Below are 16,342 nucleotides of genomic sequence, written 5' to 3'. Positions count from 1 at the left end.
ACCCAATGCTTCCTGGGAGCGAGCACAGCTTCCTGGCAAATCCAAACGCCGCTAACTCCGGCTTTATCGCAACTCGCACCAAAAAGCAACCACGGCGTCGCTTTGAAGCTGGCCAGCGCCGCTCTGCGGTCACCTCATAGCCAAAATGCCGTACGACCCACTGCTGCCGCCGCCCGAGGTCAACATCCTCCTGCTGGGGGACGACGAGGTCGGCAAGTCGACGTTCCTGTCGCGCCTCTCCCTCGGCATCCGCCCGCACGACGACGACCTCCCGCCGTACTCGCTCCCGCAGCTGCGCGACGAGGACCAGCCCTTCACCTTCAACGTGTCGCTCTACAACCGCGGCTACTCGCTCGCCTTCTCCGACACCGCCTCGCCGACGTCGTACACGCTCCTGCGCCCCGACTTCATCGTCCTGTGCTACGACATCTCGCGGCGCGCCACGCTCGAGTCGCTGCGCGCGCGCTGGCTGCCCGTGGTCAACAGCCACTTCAACTACGACGAGGCGCTGCCCGTCATGGTGCTGGGGCTGAAGCGGGATCTGCGCAGGGAGTGGACCGACGAGGAGAAGAGGGACGGCGGCCGCGGCGAGTCCGTCATGCCGCAGGAGGGGCTGGGCCTCGCGACCGAGATGCTGTGCGATCGGTATGCCGAGTGCAGCGCGGTCACTGGCGAGCTGTGCAAGGAGGTGCTGGAAGATGTGGCGAGGACGTGCGCGAAGACGACGACGGAGAATGGCGCGAAGAGTCAGGTGGCACATTGCGTTCTTATGTGAGCTGCTGCGGGACGGTCTTCTGGCACGTCCCATCTATAACAACATATGATCTTGTATTCAAGCGGGATCGGACTTGGTGATTGACCTTATATTGCCGCTTCGCTCGCCTTCAGCGCCCCCACCACCGTGAAAGCCAGTACCGGAGAGACAACATAACTGATGGTCAAGATCTTGGCCATGCGCTGCTCATCCTCCACACCTGCATCTGAGACCTGGACCATCGTTATGAGCTTCATGGCCGGAGGGCCAGTTGGCATCAGCATCATCGTAAACCACAGCATCGGATCGTCGCCCAAAAGGCCTCCCTTGCCCTCGTTCTTTGCAATCCCGTATATCGCGCCTATAGAGAGCACTGGCCAGACAACGAAGCGCACCATCAATATGAATGCAGTTGTGAGCCACGGCACTTGCGCGACTGGACTACTCCCAGAAGCGTGCCTCGACTCCTGGTATGCCGAATAGAGCGAGATACCGGCCACCACCAGCGGGAGCGGGACGAACAGTTGGCCCAGACTCTTGAAGCTCTCTGTGAGCCAAGCAGTGAACACACCTCCGTCCGTCATGTCGCTGAAGAACACTTTGTGGAGCGGATGCACGAGGCCGATAATAGCGCCTAGTACCGCCCCTATAAGTGGCGCATTCAAGAAGTCGTACAAGAAGAGGAGCCACCACTTGGTCCTGGGGCCCAGCTCACTCCACCTCAAATGCGGGATATATCTTGGCCTGCGCTTCACCGTCGTAAATTTCGGCTTCGACGGGAAGAACGTGATGCTCGCCACGCTCGCATGCCTTGCCCGATCCGCTCTGCCTCTCCTTGCGCCCACACTTAGCAGCCCTGTCCTCTCACTCGGCTCTTCTCCATTCTCCACATCAGCTGGCCCCTCCTCCGGATCTGTCAAGATCCCACAACTACTCGAGGACCCGCGATCCTCCTCATCGCTATCCGGCGCATTTTCCGTATCAATCAGCCTCGGCCCCACCGCAAACGTCAGACAACTGCTTATCGTGCTGAACACCAAGAAGTAGCTCTTTGCGCGCTCAATCATCGCCCCCGTGGTATCCCCCTTCCCTACAAGCGTTCCCAAAATCCCCGTCTGATCTAGACTTTGGATCAGCAGCAGGGGATAGCTCGTCGTGTTGTTAAACATAATCGCGCACGTAATCCAATCCGGCATCCCTAAAACCACGTGCGCCGCGATGCCAATCAGAAAGCTGACGACGTGCGCGAGCACCGCCCAGATGACGACGATCAGGTAGCGGTGCGCGGCGCCGGCGTGCATCTCTTGCCCGAGCTTCACGAGGAGCAGCGCGGGCAGGAACATTTTGACGCTGATTTTGGAGATGGCTTTGCCGTTCTTCGAGTCGAGGAGGCCGAGGTGCGCAGCGATGCCGCCGTAGGATATGACGAGGAGGACGGAGAGGGAGGCCTGGATGGCGGCCACGAAGGAGGGGAGGAGGCCGCTGGATGCCATTGTCGCTTCTTGTAGTGAACCTGCTCTTCCTATTCTTTGCAATTGCTCAGTTGTCGATGAATGTGAAGTTGGCCAGCATATGCTTCGTGCTGAGCACCGCGTTGCAGTGGGGTCCGAACACAGACCGCAATTGAGTAACCTGCGAATGCAACGGGTGTTGAGGATGTCGCGATACCCGATGGCATGTACGTCGGCGTCATTTATCTCAAGCGCTGCGTCGAACTTGGTAGAGAGGTGGTGCTTGCTTGTTCTGGCGTAGCTCCCGTCATGGTTGGGACGGAGCACGCCATGCTATTCGCGCCGCCGCTGACGTGGGGGTGTTGAACGCTGGGCTTGGCCAAGAGCGACTCGCAGATTGAACGCGTTATGAATTCATGGAATAGGCTCTCTCATTCTATATAAGCATGAGTATTTGCATAGGGTGCTAATGAGGTTGGGTGAGTAAGGTTGCGTGGGGCGGAGTTGAGCCATGGGAAGGGACCGTTTGTCTACCCGAGGTATTGCACACTTGCTCACAATGTGACAAGCGTGTTCGACGATACATTGTTATTCGTTTTGCTGTCTTTTCGAACGTTCACAGTGAAATGCTGACTCAAATATGGACCAAGCTTATTCGAGCGACGATAATAGGTGTGATGGAAGCAGTCTCCCTTCAAATAACGAAAAGTTCAGCTGGTCGATCGAATGGGCAGCCTACACCACAGGAAATGAACTCGCACAGGCAAGTTATCACCCGCGGCACTCATCATCTTTTGCGCAGAGTTGATAGACACGCTAAAAATAGAGCAATTATGACGCTAACGGTGTCAAGATCGTCTCCTGTTGCCTGAGGCACAACTACACGCTTCCATCTCACCCCTACATTGTAACAGCAGCGCTATCGCATGCGAACTCAATCCAGCCCATCTTCGGTCGATTGCTGTCAGGCGGCAGTAATTTGCCAAATTAGGTGATTGGTGGAAGCCTGCCTCAGCCCCTCAAGATACGCGCTTGGGACAATCTCTCGCAAGGATCCTGATCCTCACCGGTAACCTCAATAGACCCAGGCGGTCGATCTGGACTACGCCCCGCACGTCGCCATAGAGCATCCATCTCCCGGGCCTCACGGCACTTCATACACGAAAAGAACCATCTACCTGTACGGTAGTCACCCAGCGTGCAACAACACACCAACATGGCTGCTGGCGAGGAGCCGGTGTCTCGCGTCGACGACGACCCCAGGACTTCTTCTGACGCTTTATCTCTGCACACCATTGCAGATGCCGATCTATATGCGTCGCAAGAGCAGGAAGATGCTGACTTTGCGCTTGCACTGGCGTTGGAGGAGCAAGAGAATGCACGGTACGCTCGTACGCAGAGGAACTTGCGGGGAGAAGATCCCAATCGAGTGAATGCGGCTCCTGAAGCACCTGTCGACGCTCAAGCAGAAGTAGCTCCACCTCCGTATCGCGATGATCCCGATGTTGTTGTGCCTGACGACAATCTCCCGCCCTACCGCGATGACCCCGATGCAGTACCTGCTGAAGGCGAAGCAGATGAAGCAGTCACCGAGCCTGCACAACGTCAAGCAGCTATCGTGAGGGTGCTCCGGAAGCTGTTCAGAACATGGCTCTGCATCCTCATGGTCTCGACAATCGTCACTATCACTATCATCGTGGTTGTGCTAGTCTTAGTCTTCGTGTATGGCAAGACCCCACTGTCAAAAGAAGCGTCCAAGCAGGCAGCTTGGGAGGCATCCGGCTCATCTGACTACGACCTGAGATTGACCAAGCTCTACCCTGCCCTCGAAGGGGGCACCAAAGACAGTTGCAAGAGCGTCTGGAACCAGTATTCCCGCAGTCTCAAGTGCCATCGTATGATATTATCTCCAGCATGGGACGATGGTGACGCCGCCGAAGCGAGCGCAGCAGGGGCAGATCCCTTTTTCTACTCCACAGCCGTCTGCACGGATGAATGCAGCAGATCTATCAACAACTTGCGGAGAGTAGCCCGGACCTGCCTCAATCGAACAGACCGCTTCGACTTCGCTGCTTATGGCAACAATGGGAAGGCGTACTTTGAGAAGCAAAAGATGGAAGAGGGCCCACTACATGCTTTCACTGGTCTGTCGGAAAGATATCGGAGGCTCTGTCGCAGCAAGCACAATTACGCTGATACGAAGTGGGGCACCTGTGCGGCGGATCTGTGGATGAACTGGGGTATTGTCGATGGCAAGAACGAGGCGCATCTCAATGGGCTGGATCAATTCATGGAGCAGACATCGTCGAAAAAGACGATACAGGGCAGCGTGCAAAAGTTCCCCATACTTTTGCGCACCGGCACAAATGGAACAACGACGATCCGCATTAAGCAGCGCAGTGTTGGTCCGGGAGATCGCGAAACAACTTGTAGTGCCTGTACGGTGGACTGGCTGGCGCGTAAGATGCGCAGTTTTGAATTCGGGCAGATCCTCGACCCGGTGACGGGTGAAGCCCTCGGACTATCCGAGTTCCGCGAGAAGCTCCGAAGCGCTTTGCTGAGATGCAACCGACTTGAAGCACATAAAGTCTTGCGAAACATGGATGAGAATTGGACGAAGCTCAGGTGGTGGTGCAAAGACAAACCATGTATCCCTTTCATCGACAAGCCACCTCTCTCCAACGAGACCATGGCGGTCCTCCACGGCTGGCCCGACAACAACGAAGGACTAGTCAAGATCCGCGAACTGCTAGAAAAGAAGGAAGCCCCCGCAAAAGTACTAGAGGCAGCGCAAGTCCTCTATGATGGCTTGAAGGCCATGCCGTGTGGCTACGGCTTCGACCCAATCGTCCGTCCCCCAACCCCTTCGAAACTCCAAACACCCATGCTAACTCCCCCAGATTGCCAAGCGTGAGATCCTCCCCCGCTCCCACATCGTCGCCCGCCTCTGCAGCGCCCCTTGCCGCAACGCCCTTGACCGCCTCCGCCACCAGCACCACGCTCTCTTCCTCGACGCCGCCCGCGCCGACCGCGCTTACGAAGGCTTATTCCTGTACCCTAAGACCGCCGCTGATATCGTCGAACGAATCTGTCTGAGCACTACACCCAACGCCATCGTCCCCATTGTGCAGTCCCCCGAGAACCTCTGCGCCCCGGGCTACGCCGCCCTCGGCTCGCCCGAATGGATCTTCGCAGGGACCTACGGCGGGTACCCTGATCCGCCGATCCGGGCACAGGTTCTCGACGTGTTTTCAGGCCGGATGGACGAGCTTGCTGTCCGTCTGGAGCGACATCCGAGAACCTGTCTCCATGGGGACGAGGACTGTGCGCGCACGTGGTCGAAGATGATCGCGGAGAGCGCGTGCAATACGTGCGCTGGGAAGATATTCATTGGGGCGGATGGCCAGTGGAAGACGACGACTGAGGAGTTTTTGAAGGATAAGGACGTCAATGGGACGGCGTATGTAGCGGCGGCGAAGAAGGGGTGGAGGACGTGTGCGAAGATGTACGGTTACACATTTTCCGAGAAGGAGTGGCAGAAGAAGTGGAAGTTGCGGGGGTTGGATGTGTTTGACGACTGAGCTTGGTGCAATTGTGGTTCGAGAGATGTGTGCCAGCAGGGCAGGCGTATCCCCCTATTTGACAATACACATGATTCCTTTCCGTTGACTTCTCCAATAATTGGGCATTGCATCACCATTCCTCATACCCAAAGTCATTCTCCACCTCCGGCCACACCTCGTACGTGTACTCGTCCAAACGCCCGGTCCACGGCCACACCACCTCCACGGCACCCTCCCCATCGACCGTGACATTCCCCCGCATCCCCCCAACGCCAAGCTGCCTCAACCGCGGCAGCATCTTCACCGTCATATCCGCTGCCCTCTCCACCGCCGCAACGCTATCACGGGTAACCTGCCTCCCATACGCCCGGCCGTCAGCCCCCCAATACGCATTCCCGCACCAATGGCCGCCATCGAAGCCAAGGCCCAGCTGCCACGCGGGCGGCAGCGTCAGGCTGGTGAGATTCTCGAAGCGGGCGAGGAGCTCGAGATGCTGTATGAACCTCTCCGGGTCATCCTTCCACTTCGCGCCATCGTATAGTTCCCCATCCATCTCCAGACGCGGGATACGAGGTTGAGCTTCCAGCAGCGCTCCCAGGAGCTCCATCCACGTGACTCGCGGCCATCCCAGAGTCGCCATGCTAACACTCTGCAGCGGCAGTCCCTCGGTGGCGTAGACCAGCGCTGCATGGCTGGCGTCGTGCTCCAGGGTGAGGTGCTCTAGCCGCGGACACCGGCGGACGAGCCATGCGTCGTCTCCGCCGACGACCAGCTGCAGAACGCTGGGGAGTGTGACGTTTGCCCTTGCGAACGCGGCGGCGAACCCGGGGCTTGACTCTTGCCTTACCTGCCAATGCAACTTCCCCAGATGCGGCATGCTAGCGAGCACGTCTGTGAAGAGGGGATACAGCGTGGCCGGGGGAAAGGTGCTTTCCTTCCAGGTGTCGTACTTGGAGTCGTGCACGTAGATCTCGACGTGGAGGCTTTCCACTGCTTCTAGGGCTGCGGAGCAGCTTTTCAACTCGGTCAATCGATCGACGGCGTTTTTCCACCCGAAGCGATTGACGCCGTATTTGTTGTTGTCGATGGTCAAGTTAGCTAGGAGATCTGGCGGTGGCGCGCGCTCCGGCGTGGTGGGTTTGGTCCAGAGGTCGGAGTCGTTGGCGCAGATAGCGGTGCGCACATCTGGATAGCGGTCGAGCCATTTCTTGTTGGCGGCGAGCCAGGCGTGGTTTGTGTCGAGGATGACTTGGGGGATCTTTGGCTGTCCGTTCCAGAGGTCTTTGAGGTCGAAGACGGATTGGAGGGTGGTGGGTATGTAGAGGCCTGCGTTTACGAGGGCGGCTAGGGTGGCGAGGCATAGAGAGAGCCTCATTTTTGTGTGCGGGATTTGACTTGGTTTTCATAATAGTCTGGAGGCATGCTGGGGTCAAATGCGTGTGGTTGCCTAGAAACCTTGGCGATGTCCCTGGACAACCATAGAGGACACGGTGTAGGATGAATATCTACTTTGGTCCCAGGGGTGGGAGGCCTCGGATGGATACATTATGAATTCAAAGACCTGATGAGATAGCCCAGGCAGTGAAGATGGACGCTCAGGGCGGGGGCGGGGGCGTTTGGGGGGTTCCGCGGCGCTAACTTACAACAAGCAAGTGCTTCACTTGGCGACCCGCTCCGTGGCCCTTCATCTGACCGCTCTGACATATGTTCTGACTTTCTGATGGATTGGAGTCCCAATGAGTTCCAGATCCTTAGACATGAAGCGCCGCGAATCCAAAAGGGCAAAAGGGCGCAGCTGCGGAGTGATATTTCCAACCACAAAAACGTACGGTGCGAGCATTGTGGGTGATTACCTCGGCCGAAGAGGGAGGAGGCGCCTCAAATTATCCGTCCTGGGAACTAGAACTGCCTAGGTATGGTAGTTAGCTCTGGCTCGCCTAGATAGTCAGATGGTAGACGTGCATGTAGTGGAGATGGTACAAATACCTGTAAGTCCTCCATCTTAACAACATCACTCGTCGAATCGCTTTAGCTCATCATCCTCCGTAACAGCAGAACAAGAGATAGCATACTTCACTCTTCGTGGCCAAACTATTACAGTGCCTAGTCCTCGCAACCTACCATAATGACAAACCCGTCCATTGTCATCGTACCCGGCTCGTTCACGGCGAAGGGCATCTACCAAGACCTTGTGGACCGCCTACGCGCCAAAGGGTTTCCCGCGCTCGCCATCAATTTGCTATCATCACAGAAGAGGCTCGGCCTCGAGCCAGCGACCATGAAGGATGACGCGAAGCGAGTCCGTGATGTTGCTGAGGCTCTGCTCGCACAGGGAAAAGAAGTAGTCGTTCTGGGCCACGTGCGTTGCAGGAAGCCTACTATGAACGTGTACCATCTAACATGGCCGCTTAACAGAGCTACGGCGGCGTCCCGATGACAGAAGGCCTTGCCGGTGTCCCAGTGAAGCGAATCATCTACCTGGCGGCCATCGCACCGAAAGTGGGCCAGTCGCATGTTGAATCCATGCCTGGACCGCTCATCGACGCGCTTCTGGATAGCTCTGTCGGTGGCTATATGCACAGTGATCCCGCGCAGCTGGCCTCTGGCTTGGGCATCGACTCTTGGGAGTTCGCGTACGAGTGCGCGCAGAAGCTGCCGCACCACTCTGTCGCCGCGTTCACAGAGAAGACTACGCAGGCGGCGTACGAAACCGTACCGGTGAGCTACATGTTCACGGAGAAGGATGTAATTGTAACACAGGGTAAGTGTTCAAGTCTAAAATCGATGGTGATGGAACTGACTGGTTGGTTAGAGCACCAGGAGTCGTATATCAAGATGATGGAGGAGGTCACGGGATCGAAGATCGATGTGATCCGGAAGCCTTGGGGACACTGTCCTAACTGGAGCCATCCTGATGAGTTGGTAGACGTCCTGGTAAAGGTGGCAGAGAAGTAGGGAGAGCCCGCCCGTAATAGAGTCGTCTCAACAGAATTTTTTAGCACGAGCCAGTCTGGCCTTGATGTCGTATGGAACGAGTATGCAAGGTCGTGGACCATGAAGTTTTTTGCCATCTTGCGTAACATAACGAACGGGAACTAAGAGTAGCGTATACGGTGTCTTGGAAACATGTACCTGTAAATGAACCACGTGCGCGTGTTCTTTGCATGAATCTAGTGCGGCTCAACGTGTGCTTATTTCCCCCGCTGCCATTGCTAGTGGGGACCGGCAACATATCCGGTCATGAGACGGTCTATACATTTGCGCCGCGCGTTAGGATGTCGACTTATGCTCGAAGCCAGGATATCGGCCAGTGAGATTTTGAAGTACGACCACATGCTCGGTAGGTCGACCTCCTACTATTCGTTACCGTGCAAACTCTTCCCGCGCTTCGTGTAAGGCTGCGCGCAGGCTGCTGGTCGGAATCTCCGCTCTCGCTGATATAACGAAGTCCGGTACGCCGTTGTACCTGCCAAGAGGACAAGCTTCCAGGATGCGTTGGTGAAGAAGAGAGCACGTGAGCCGCAGAAACGCACACTGTCGCGCCCGTCGAGCCTCGCGACCTGCCAAAACTTTATCGTGTGTTCTTGCGGATGCGCTCGTTCTTCCAACGTGCTTCCCAAGACTCGAACATGCCCTTGTCGCGCGGAACGTGAACACGGTCTGTGTCCGCCTAATCAGCGTGCGGCTCGGCGCCCCGCACAAGCTTCGCTAGTCTGTGGTGGCGCTGGCCGGTGATGCTTCGTAAGTACACGCCGCCGCCGATCGATACTCCAAAATCATTCCCGGGGATTGCGACCAGGCAAGTTTTCGACTTGGTTTGAGTGGGAAGATGGAGGTCTTGGATTCTCTTTCAGCACGTTCGCATATGAATAATGTAGCTAAGTTTCCATCTCCCAAGCTCCAAATCACTGCAGCTGCATCTTTATCGGCGCCCTGCGCTTCTGACGGCACCGCATCCTGCTCAAAGAAGCAGGTTCAGGAGCTCGGACACCGCGAAGGAAACAGGCTAATGGGAAGGCCGTCATCCGACCGCGGCCACGCACGGTAGGCCTGACCACTGTTGAGCTTGCGATTGACAGCCGCGATCCTACCGTGTGGGTCGTACAGACCAAGCTTGCGTTTGCCAGCTTCCAGATACGTGTGGGGCGCGCGTGATAAATAGTCCGAGTGACCTCGTCTTTCTGCTGTGCCATCACCGCTTGCTGTTTCGACTCTCCCACCCTTGCGAGATCACACGATCTCTTCAAACGCGCACAATTGTGCGCGAGTCCACCTACACCGTCGAGCGGACTCGAGTTGAGAATCCTGTCGACGTCATCCATTATTCCAACGCGCCATGTCGAAAGAGGCTGAATCGCCCAGCCCGACTGCCGACGAGCCTCGTCGGGCGAGCATCTCGCAGACGGAGAAGGGCCGCTGGGAACGACTATGGCCAGTTATTGCTTGCGGTGCCGGACTCTTCAGCGACGGCTATCTCAACAACGTCCGTCAGCCCTTTGCGCCACATTGCCACACGCGACAACCGCTTATCTGACATGTGATAGATTATCGGGCCTGTGAATACTATGCTTTCCAAAATATACCCGGATGAATATGCGTCGTCGTCGGCTCAAGCGAACGTGTCCAGTATCACGTTCGCGGGCACCGTTCTCGGAATGTTGTTCTTCGGATACACGTCGGATCATTTCTCGAGAAAATGGTCCTTGTTCGCCTCGACCATTATCATCATCCTGTTCGCGACGTTAGGTACCGGCAGTTATGGTGCAGGTGGAAGTCCCAAAGGACTGCTTGCAGCTCTAGTCGCATACCGATTCTTCCTCGGGATTGGGATCGGAGGAGAATACCCAGCAGGAAGTGTTGGATGTGCCGAAGGGACTGGAGAGCTGAAGTCTGGCTCCAGAAACAAGTGGTTTATTCTCTTCACCAATGTCCAGATCGACTTGGCCTTCTTCATCGCCGCAGTTGTTGCGACGGTAGTGGTAAGTGCTGTCAAGGAGAGCAGCTTTCCGCATTGCTCAAGATGACAATGCGACCGTTGTATCTCGACAGATGAGAAGCATGCTGACGCTCTGCAGGTTCTCATCACAGGCGAGAACCATCTCCGCGTTGCATGGCGTGTCTGCCTCGGAATTGGAATCATTCCACCGCTGTCGCTCTTGTATCTTCGTCTCAAGCTGCAAGAGCCAGAAGCTTTCAAGCGCGAATCTTTGGCTAAAGCGAAAACCCCTTGGGTACTGGTCATAAAGTTCTACTGGCAGCGCTTGATCATTGTCAGCATCATCTGGTTCATCTACGACTTCTCCGCATACTCATTCGGTATCTACGCAACGACCATCGTGAACAACTTGCTCGGAGACGAGCAGCCGTTGTGGAAGAGCTTGGCATGGAACATTTTGATCAACTTCTTCTACATCCCCGGTTGTCTTGCAGGAGCCTTTGTCGCGGATTTGAAATCGATGGGTCCCAAGAAAACGCTGTTCATTGGCGTTATGCTGCAGGGTATCATTGGCTTCATCATGGCGGGCTGCTACCCATGGCTTTCCGAGCCCAAGAACATTGGTGGCTTTGTTGTTGTCTATGGTGTCTTCTTAATGTTGGGCGAGTTCGGACCTGGTGATAACATTGGCCTGATTGCATCCAAAACGTGCGCGACCGGAATCAGGTAAGAACCCTAGACATCTTTCATGTCCTCGTATTGACTCTGATCAGAGGACAATACTACGGTATCGCAGCCGCCATGGGTAAGATTGGAGCTTTCGCTGGCTCCTACGCGCTAGACGCGATACAGAAGAACGCTGGCGACGACAAGATTGCGGCAGGACGTAATCCCTTCTTCGTTGCAAGCGCGCTTGCCTTTTTGGCGGGTGGGCTGGTGTTGCTTCTTCCGCATATTGGTCAGGATACCATCGATATGGAAGACATCAACTTCCGAGAGTACTTATCCAGCCATGGATACGACACGAGTAAGATGGGTTTGGCGACCGCAAGCGATATTAGCAGCGAAGACCACGTCGCTGTAGAGACGAAGACGGTGCCGGCTTCGGTATCATAGTCTTACGAGTTGCGACCTTTCATCCCATGCCCGGAACTCCAGATCTGGGTAGTCCCTGGTCTTATATGGATGTGAACCTTCTGATAATGCTCGATACGGTTGAGTCCAGATTCCAACGCAGCCAAATACCTATAACGTTCCTGTTATGATTTTCTTGTGCTTAAATTGGTGTGAACTCCTTTGAGCTCCTCTGACTCGTCGAATTCTCCTCCCGTGTTGGATCCATCCTCGACCCCTGATCGCCAGTGCGGATATGCACCATGTTGCATGTTTGTGGAACTCTAAGTCGCGGTCACCAAACGTCAAAGCGGGGAACTTGCCCCGGCATCGAGGTTTGCAGCTTGCCTCGTGAGCTCTGCTGGGCGAACACGGGTGTGGCTACCGAAAGGGCGTGAGTATTTGTATGAAACGCGCGATAACCCACGAGAAATGTAAAGAGACAAGCCGAGGTTAGCGTGCCGATGCAAGGTTGCCGATTCGGTCACGGCGGCCGTTGGGATGGCGGCCAGTTACTCGACGAGCTCGTGCCTCGTGCACAGTGTCGTGAAAGAACCTGTTTTGAAAGTGTGCCATCTCATCTCGCTCTGAGTCCTGTCTCGCCAAAAGCATTTGCCGCAAGCTAAACTCGGGAGATAACGTTCTTAGCGAGCGTTGCTGAGGACGTGATGCCGCATGCGATGCCATCTGGTGCATACAGGCGATACAAGATGCGTGGTTGTTGACTCAAGCCCGTGTGGGCACAGGGAAGTCATGGTCGCGGTCGTTCTTTCTCGCGTGAACACACTATGACATTAATCTGCGTATGCAAACATGCACGCATCTACTTACGTCTTTCATCTCCATCACCACTGCGCCCGCTCCGAAGACTCGCGCATCATTGGCATCGTTCGCCGCAAGTTGCGCCGTTGTTATTGGTACCCTTGACATAGTATATCCTGTCCCTAACCAGTATTGTCGCCTCGGTGCAATCCCCTGTGGCGCTGCCCCGAGCGAACCGCACCGCGGCCACATCTATCAGATCTCGACTTCCACGGTGCCCGGACTTCGCTTCAATACTCAATGCAGCAGCATCAAGCGCACTGAAATGAGGCCCCGAGTGTGGGAGCACGATCCGTGGCGTGGCAGCAGGCTGGGCCCGCTCGGAGTTACAAAACAAAATCGCCGCATACAGCCAGACGCCAGGACCTAAACGGCCCTCCAACTGCCATTGTACGTGGACCCCGGGGTATATGCACATCGACCTGCAGTGACTGTATGACTTTACGAAATCGACGTCGCCACCATGCATTCTTCACCGCGCCAACACCTTGAAGCTCCAGACGCTGGAGAAACATGGTTGCCAGCAGCCGTGTGATGAGAACACTGGGACCTTGCTTTTGCGGGATCTAGTCTGTCGATCTGTCCGCGGAAGGAGACGCGTGCACACGGAAAGGGTGGGGTGTGACTCGCGCACGTTGCACCTTGCATCTCAGACCATGCACTTCTGCTCGTCAAGACACCACACAAGTCTTCTGCGAGCCTGCGCTCCTGCGCGAGATTGGCTAGTGTCAGCACTCGAGTTGAGAAGCAAGACGTTTGCTCCTCATCAGCTTCTCATCCCACGTCATCCTTGCTTCGTGCGCCTCGCTTGACCTTCTCAGGACGATTGCCACTTTTTTACGCTTGTCAGGGGATGTCGAATCGGGCAGCGGTGTACCTGTTCTAATCCTAGATCCTGCGGGGTTCGTATCATAGTTGTCCAACAAGATACAGGGACTCTTACATGGGCAGGTAGCGGCCTTTTAGAGTTGAAACGGTGTAAGATCAAGAAACTCTAGATATAGGCTAGGGTAGAAGAGAAGACGAGCGCCTAGCCAACGTAAACAGTCTCCCGTAGTGGCAGGCGAGCGCAAGGCACGCCGCGCAAGGTCTGGCGCCAGCGGCGAACGTTCCTGGCACCCATGTCGCTCATGGTGACCCCGGTGGCCAAAGCACATTTGAGCGTGCAGTGTCATGCCCACGCGGAATCCGTCAGGGTTTACTACAGCAGCCTTGCAAACCCGTAGGATCGGTCCGTTGCTACGCTCGCGAGAGATCCCCTTCTTTAAACTATGGCCTTTCCCCGGCCTTTCTTGCCGTCTTCCTTCGTGTGTCTTATAATATCCCCGTCCCCACTGTCCTTGGGAACCTTATCCGAGCTGGACCTGCGCGATCGATCAAAAACGCTCTTTACTTTACACACGTCAACAATCTCTACCGAAGCGGCATGCGGAAGGCCTGTCGCTTGTAGTCCTATACCCATGGTGGCCGCCTCACTTGGCTTTCCTAACTGAACAATCACTCCGACTGCTAGCATCTCGTAATAAACAACCCGAAATGTCAACATTACCGGAACATTCCCCACTGCCAGAGGACACCTACATTCCTGTGTCCAACAGGCCTGAGACGATCATTGGCGTAGTTGTAACCTTCCTTGTGAGCGTTTTGTCTTTGCCCATTGTATGGACGGACGGCTAACGCAATTCGCAGTGCTTCAGTGCCATTGCTGTGAGCCTGAGACTGCTCGTGCGGTACAGAGACAGATTGTGGGGATGGGATGACCTATTTGTTGCGCTTGCCGCTATTGCTTGCGTTGCTGGCTCGCTCCTCTCCTGTCTGAGTACGTCTCTAGTTTTCATCTATATGATGCCCTTACTGACCAGCTTTCAGTGCCTCAGCATGGGCTAGGCAGACACTTTGCTGATCTCGATGCGCATACTAGGATTGAGTACTTCAAGGTTAGTCTTCTCATTGTGTTATTGACGGCTTCCTTACAATGACCTTAGTATGTGTGGGCATCGAACCTTACCTACGCCTTCAGCACCACGTTTATCAAAATCTCTATTCTCATTCAGTACCTCCGTCTTTTCGATGGGCGCTCCGAACTAGCGCGTAAGGCCACATGGGCCACACTCGCAATCGTAAGCCTATGGGGGGTCACCTTTTGCCTTTTGGCGCTGTTCTCTTGTACACCCGTTGCAAAGAACTGGGAATTCACTCTGGAGGGCAAGTGCGTTGGCTGGGGCAGCAAGAATGCCAACGAGTTCTTCGCAACTTGGATGGCACATGCTTCCAGTAACATGTGCCTGGACACCCTCATACTGGCTCTGCCTGTGCCGTTCATCAGCAACCTCAGGATGAGCGGCAAAACACGGACAGGCTTGATAGCGCTGTTCATCATGGGTGGAATGTGAGTATCAGCCTTCGCTTCTGTTTGAGTGATACTGACATGAACTCCAGTGCAGTCTCGCTTTCAATCGCCCGCGTCATCTCCCTATCCATCAAACGCATCGGCACAGTCCCCGTCTTCGACCCCTCCTGGTACACCCCCACCGTCTACATCTTCTCCGTCCTCGAGCTCAACGTCGCCATCCTGACCGCCTCAATCCCCATCTTCTGGCCGCTCGTTGCCTCCTTCGCTGCAAACAAGATCCTCATCGTCAACGAAATCGAGATCCGCACCGAGCGCATCGACAACAGCTTCGCGCTGTCAGAGCAGGGTAAGGGCTTCGCGGGTGTCGGCGACGACGACGTCCCCGAGGGCCGCACCAGCAGGATTGGCGTCTCGGGCAAGAGTGATAGTGACAAGCTGCACCGCAACAACTCGCGCCTCACGCGCGGCCCAAAGCACCACCATAAGCCGAGCCACTCGGACTCCTCGAGCAAGGAGATGAGACTCGATATGGGCCACCGCGCGTCGCAGGAAAGACTCAATCTCACGCACCAGACGTCGAGCAACTCCTTCAACTCGGGAAGACTGGAGGACAGTCCCGACCTCACACATGCGCGGTACCAGAATAAGTTTGTGCAGGACTGGGCGGTGCCGGATTTCGACAGGCCAAAGGCGGGCGAGGAGCGCGTGGAGCGCGTGTTCACGACGAGTGTGGAGCGGGCACAGGTGCCGTTTGATCATTTGAGCCGGGCGACGGAGAAGTGAAGTTGGATGCACGTGTCTTGTTACGTTCTGAATTTGGATGATACCCTAGCGATGAATACATGGAATTGCCTTTCGTACTTGCGTATACACCACGCGTTCTCGCTGCCATCCACCTTTCTCTATGCTCCGCTTCACTGCCAAATGCATAGACCATGCCTGACCCCCGTACCGGCCCCATTGCACAACAGCTCACTTGCGTCAGCCACAGGCTCTGCCACGAGGCACAAGTACGGCGCCCCTACTCTCCTCCTCGCACCTACCCATCCTCCATCTTACCCACGTCTGCCACGAGGCACACAAGAGGCACGCTCCAGGGCCGCCCCAGACCCATCTCACTGCATACCCGCACACGTGCGCCCCACTCGCACGTTGAAGTCCGACCCGTGAACCGCGCTAGACTAGCCAATGCTCACCTCTCCCCGAAGAGGATATTCCTCTTCGAGCAACCGGTGGTGAGGTGAGGTGAGGCTATGTACCGGGTGGGCCAAACGGGTTAGCGTTGGTGTCGGGAACGGGAATGCAAGTGTGGTGCGCGCATCCGTGGAACCCCGATGGCGGGATTGGCGA

At 55.9% G+C, this 16,342-nt stretch overlaps 7 protein-coding genes across 7 annotated transcripts; 5 read left to right on the top strand and 2 right to left on the bottom strand.

The window, feature by feature from the left end:
* Nucleotides 1–74: 74 nt before the first annotated feature.
* On the top strand, nt 75–934 carry CC84DRAFT_1159138 (P-loop containing nucleoside triphosphate hydrolase protein). Its single transcript, XM_018177147.1, has one exon. The coding sequence runs from the start codon at nt 146–148 to the stop codon at nt 773–775; it is 630 nt and encodes a 209-aa protein (XP_018042027.1). The 5' UTR covers nt 75–145; the 3' UTR covers nt 776–934.
* On the bottom strand, nt 862–2,247 carry CC84DRAFT_1079134 (uncharacterized protein; the record flags this gene model as incomplete). Its single annotated transcript, XM_018173826.1, has 1 exon — nt 862–2,247. One exon carries the CDS (start codon nt 2,245–2,247, stop codon nt 862–864), a length of 1,386 nt encoding a protein of 461 aa, XP_018042026.1.
* A 1,002-nt stretch (nt 2,248–3,249) lies between these two features.
* Nucleotides 3,250–5,842, top strand: CC84DRAFT_41936 (uncharacterized protein). Its single transcript, XM_018186146.1, has 2 exons — nt 3,250–5,053; nt 5,106–5,842. Exons 1-2 carry the CDS (start codon nt 3,422–3,424, stop codon nt 5,784–5,786), a joined length of 2,313 nt encoding a protein of 770 aa, XP_018042025.1. The 5' UTR covers nt 3,250–3,421; the 3' UTR covers nt 5,787–5,842.
* CC84DRAFT_41948 (uncharacterized protein) lies at nt 5,765–7,442 on the bottom strand. The gene has a single exon (XM_018186148.1). The coding sequence runs from the start codon at nt 7,141–7,143 to the stop codon at nt 5,899–5,901; it is 1,245 nt and encodes a 414-aa protein (XP_018042024.1). The 5' UTR covers nt 7,144–7,442; the 3' UTR covers nt 5,765–5,898.
* Nucleotides 7,443–7,456: 14 nt separating this feature from the next.
* CC84DRAFT_1159134 (alpha/beta-hydrolase) lies at nt 7,457–8,921 on the top strand. The gene is made up of 4 exons (XM_018177146.1): nt 7,457–7,756; nt 7,821–8,127; nt 8,184–8,529; nt 8,581–8,921. The coding sequence occupies exons 2-4, from the start codon at nt 7,894–7,896 to the stop codon at nt 8,721–8,723; spliced, it is 723 nt and encodes a 240-aa protein (XP_018042023.1). The 5' UTR covers nt 7,457–7,756; nt 7,821–7,893; the 3' UTR covers nt 8,724–8,921.
* A 1,018-nt stretch (nt 8,922–9,939) lies between these two features.
* On the top strand, nt 9,940–12,051 carry CC84DRAFT_41579 (MFS general substrate transporter). The gene is made up of 4 exons (XM_018186130.1): nt 9,940–10,251; nt 10,313–10,747; nt 10,844–11,430; nt 11,478–12,051. The coding sequence occupies exons 1-4, from the start codon at nt 10,105–10,107 to the stop codon at nt 11,818–11,820; spliced, it is 1,512 nt and encodes a 503-aa protein (XP_018042022.1). The 5' UTR covers nt 9,940–10,104; the 3' UTR covers nt 11,821–12,051.
* A 1,944-nt stretch (nt 12,052–13,995) lies between these two features.
* Nucleotides 13,996–16,084, top strand: CC84DRAFT_41799 (uncharacterized protein). Its single transcript, XM_018186141.1, has 5 exons — nt 13,996–14,274; nt 14,329–14,458; nt 14,509–14,576; nt 14,625–15,028; nt 15,079–16,084. The coding sequence occupies exons 1-5, from the start codon at nt 14,176–14,178 to the stop codon at nt 15,773–15,775; spliced, it is 1,398 nt and encodes a 465-aa protein (XP_018042021.1). The 5' UTR covers nt 13,996–14,175; the 3' UTR covers nt 15,776–16,084.
* Nucleotides 16,085–16,342: the final 258 nt, after the last annotated feature.

This window comes from Paraphaeosphaeria sporulosa (genome assembly GCF_001642045.1).
Source record: "Paraphaeosphaeria sporulosa strain AP3s5-JAC2a unplaced genomic scaffold CC84scaffold_1, whole genome shotgun sequence".
Lineage (NCBI taxonomy): Eukaryota > Fungi > Ascomycota > Dothideomycetes > Pleosporales > Didymosphaeriaceae > Paraphaeosphaeria > Paraphaeosphaeria sporulosa.
Note: the sequence above shows the minus strand (reverse complement) of the source record. Positions and strands in the feature narration are given on the sequence as shown.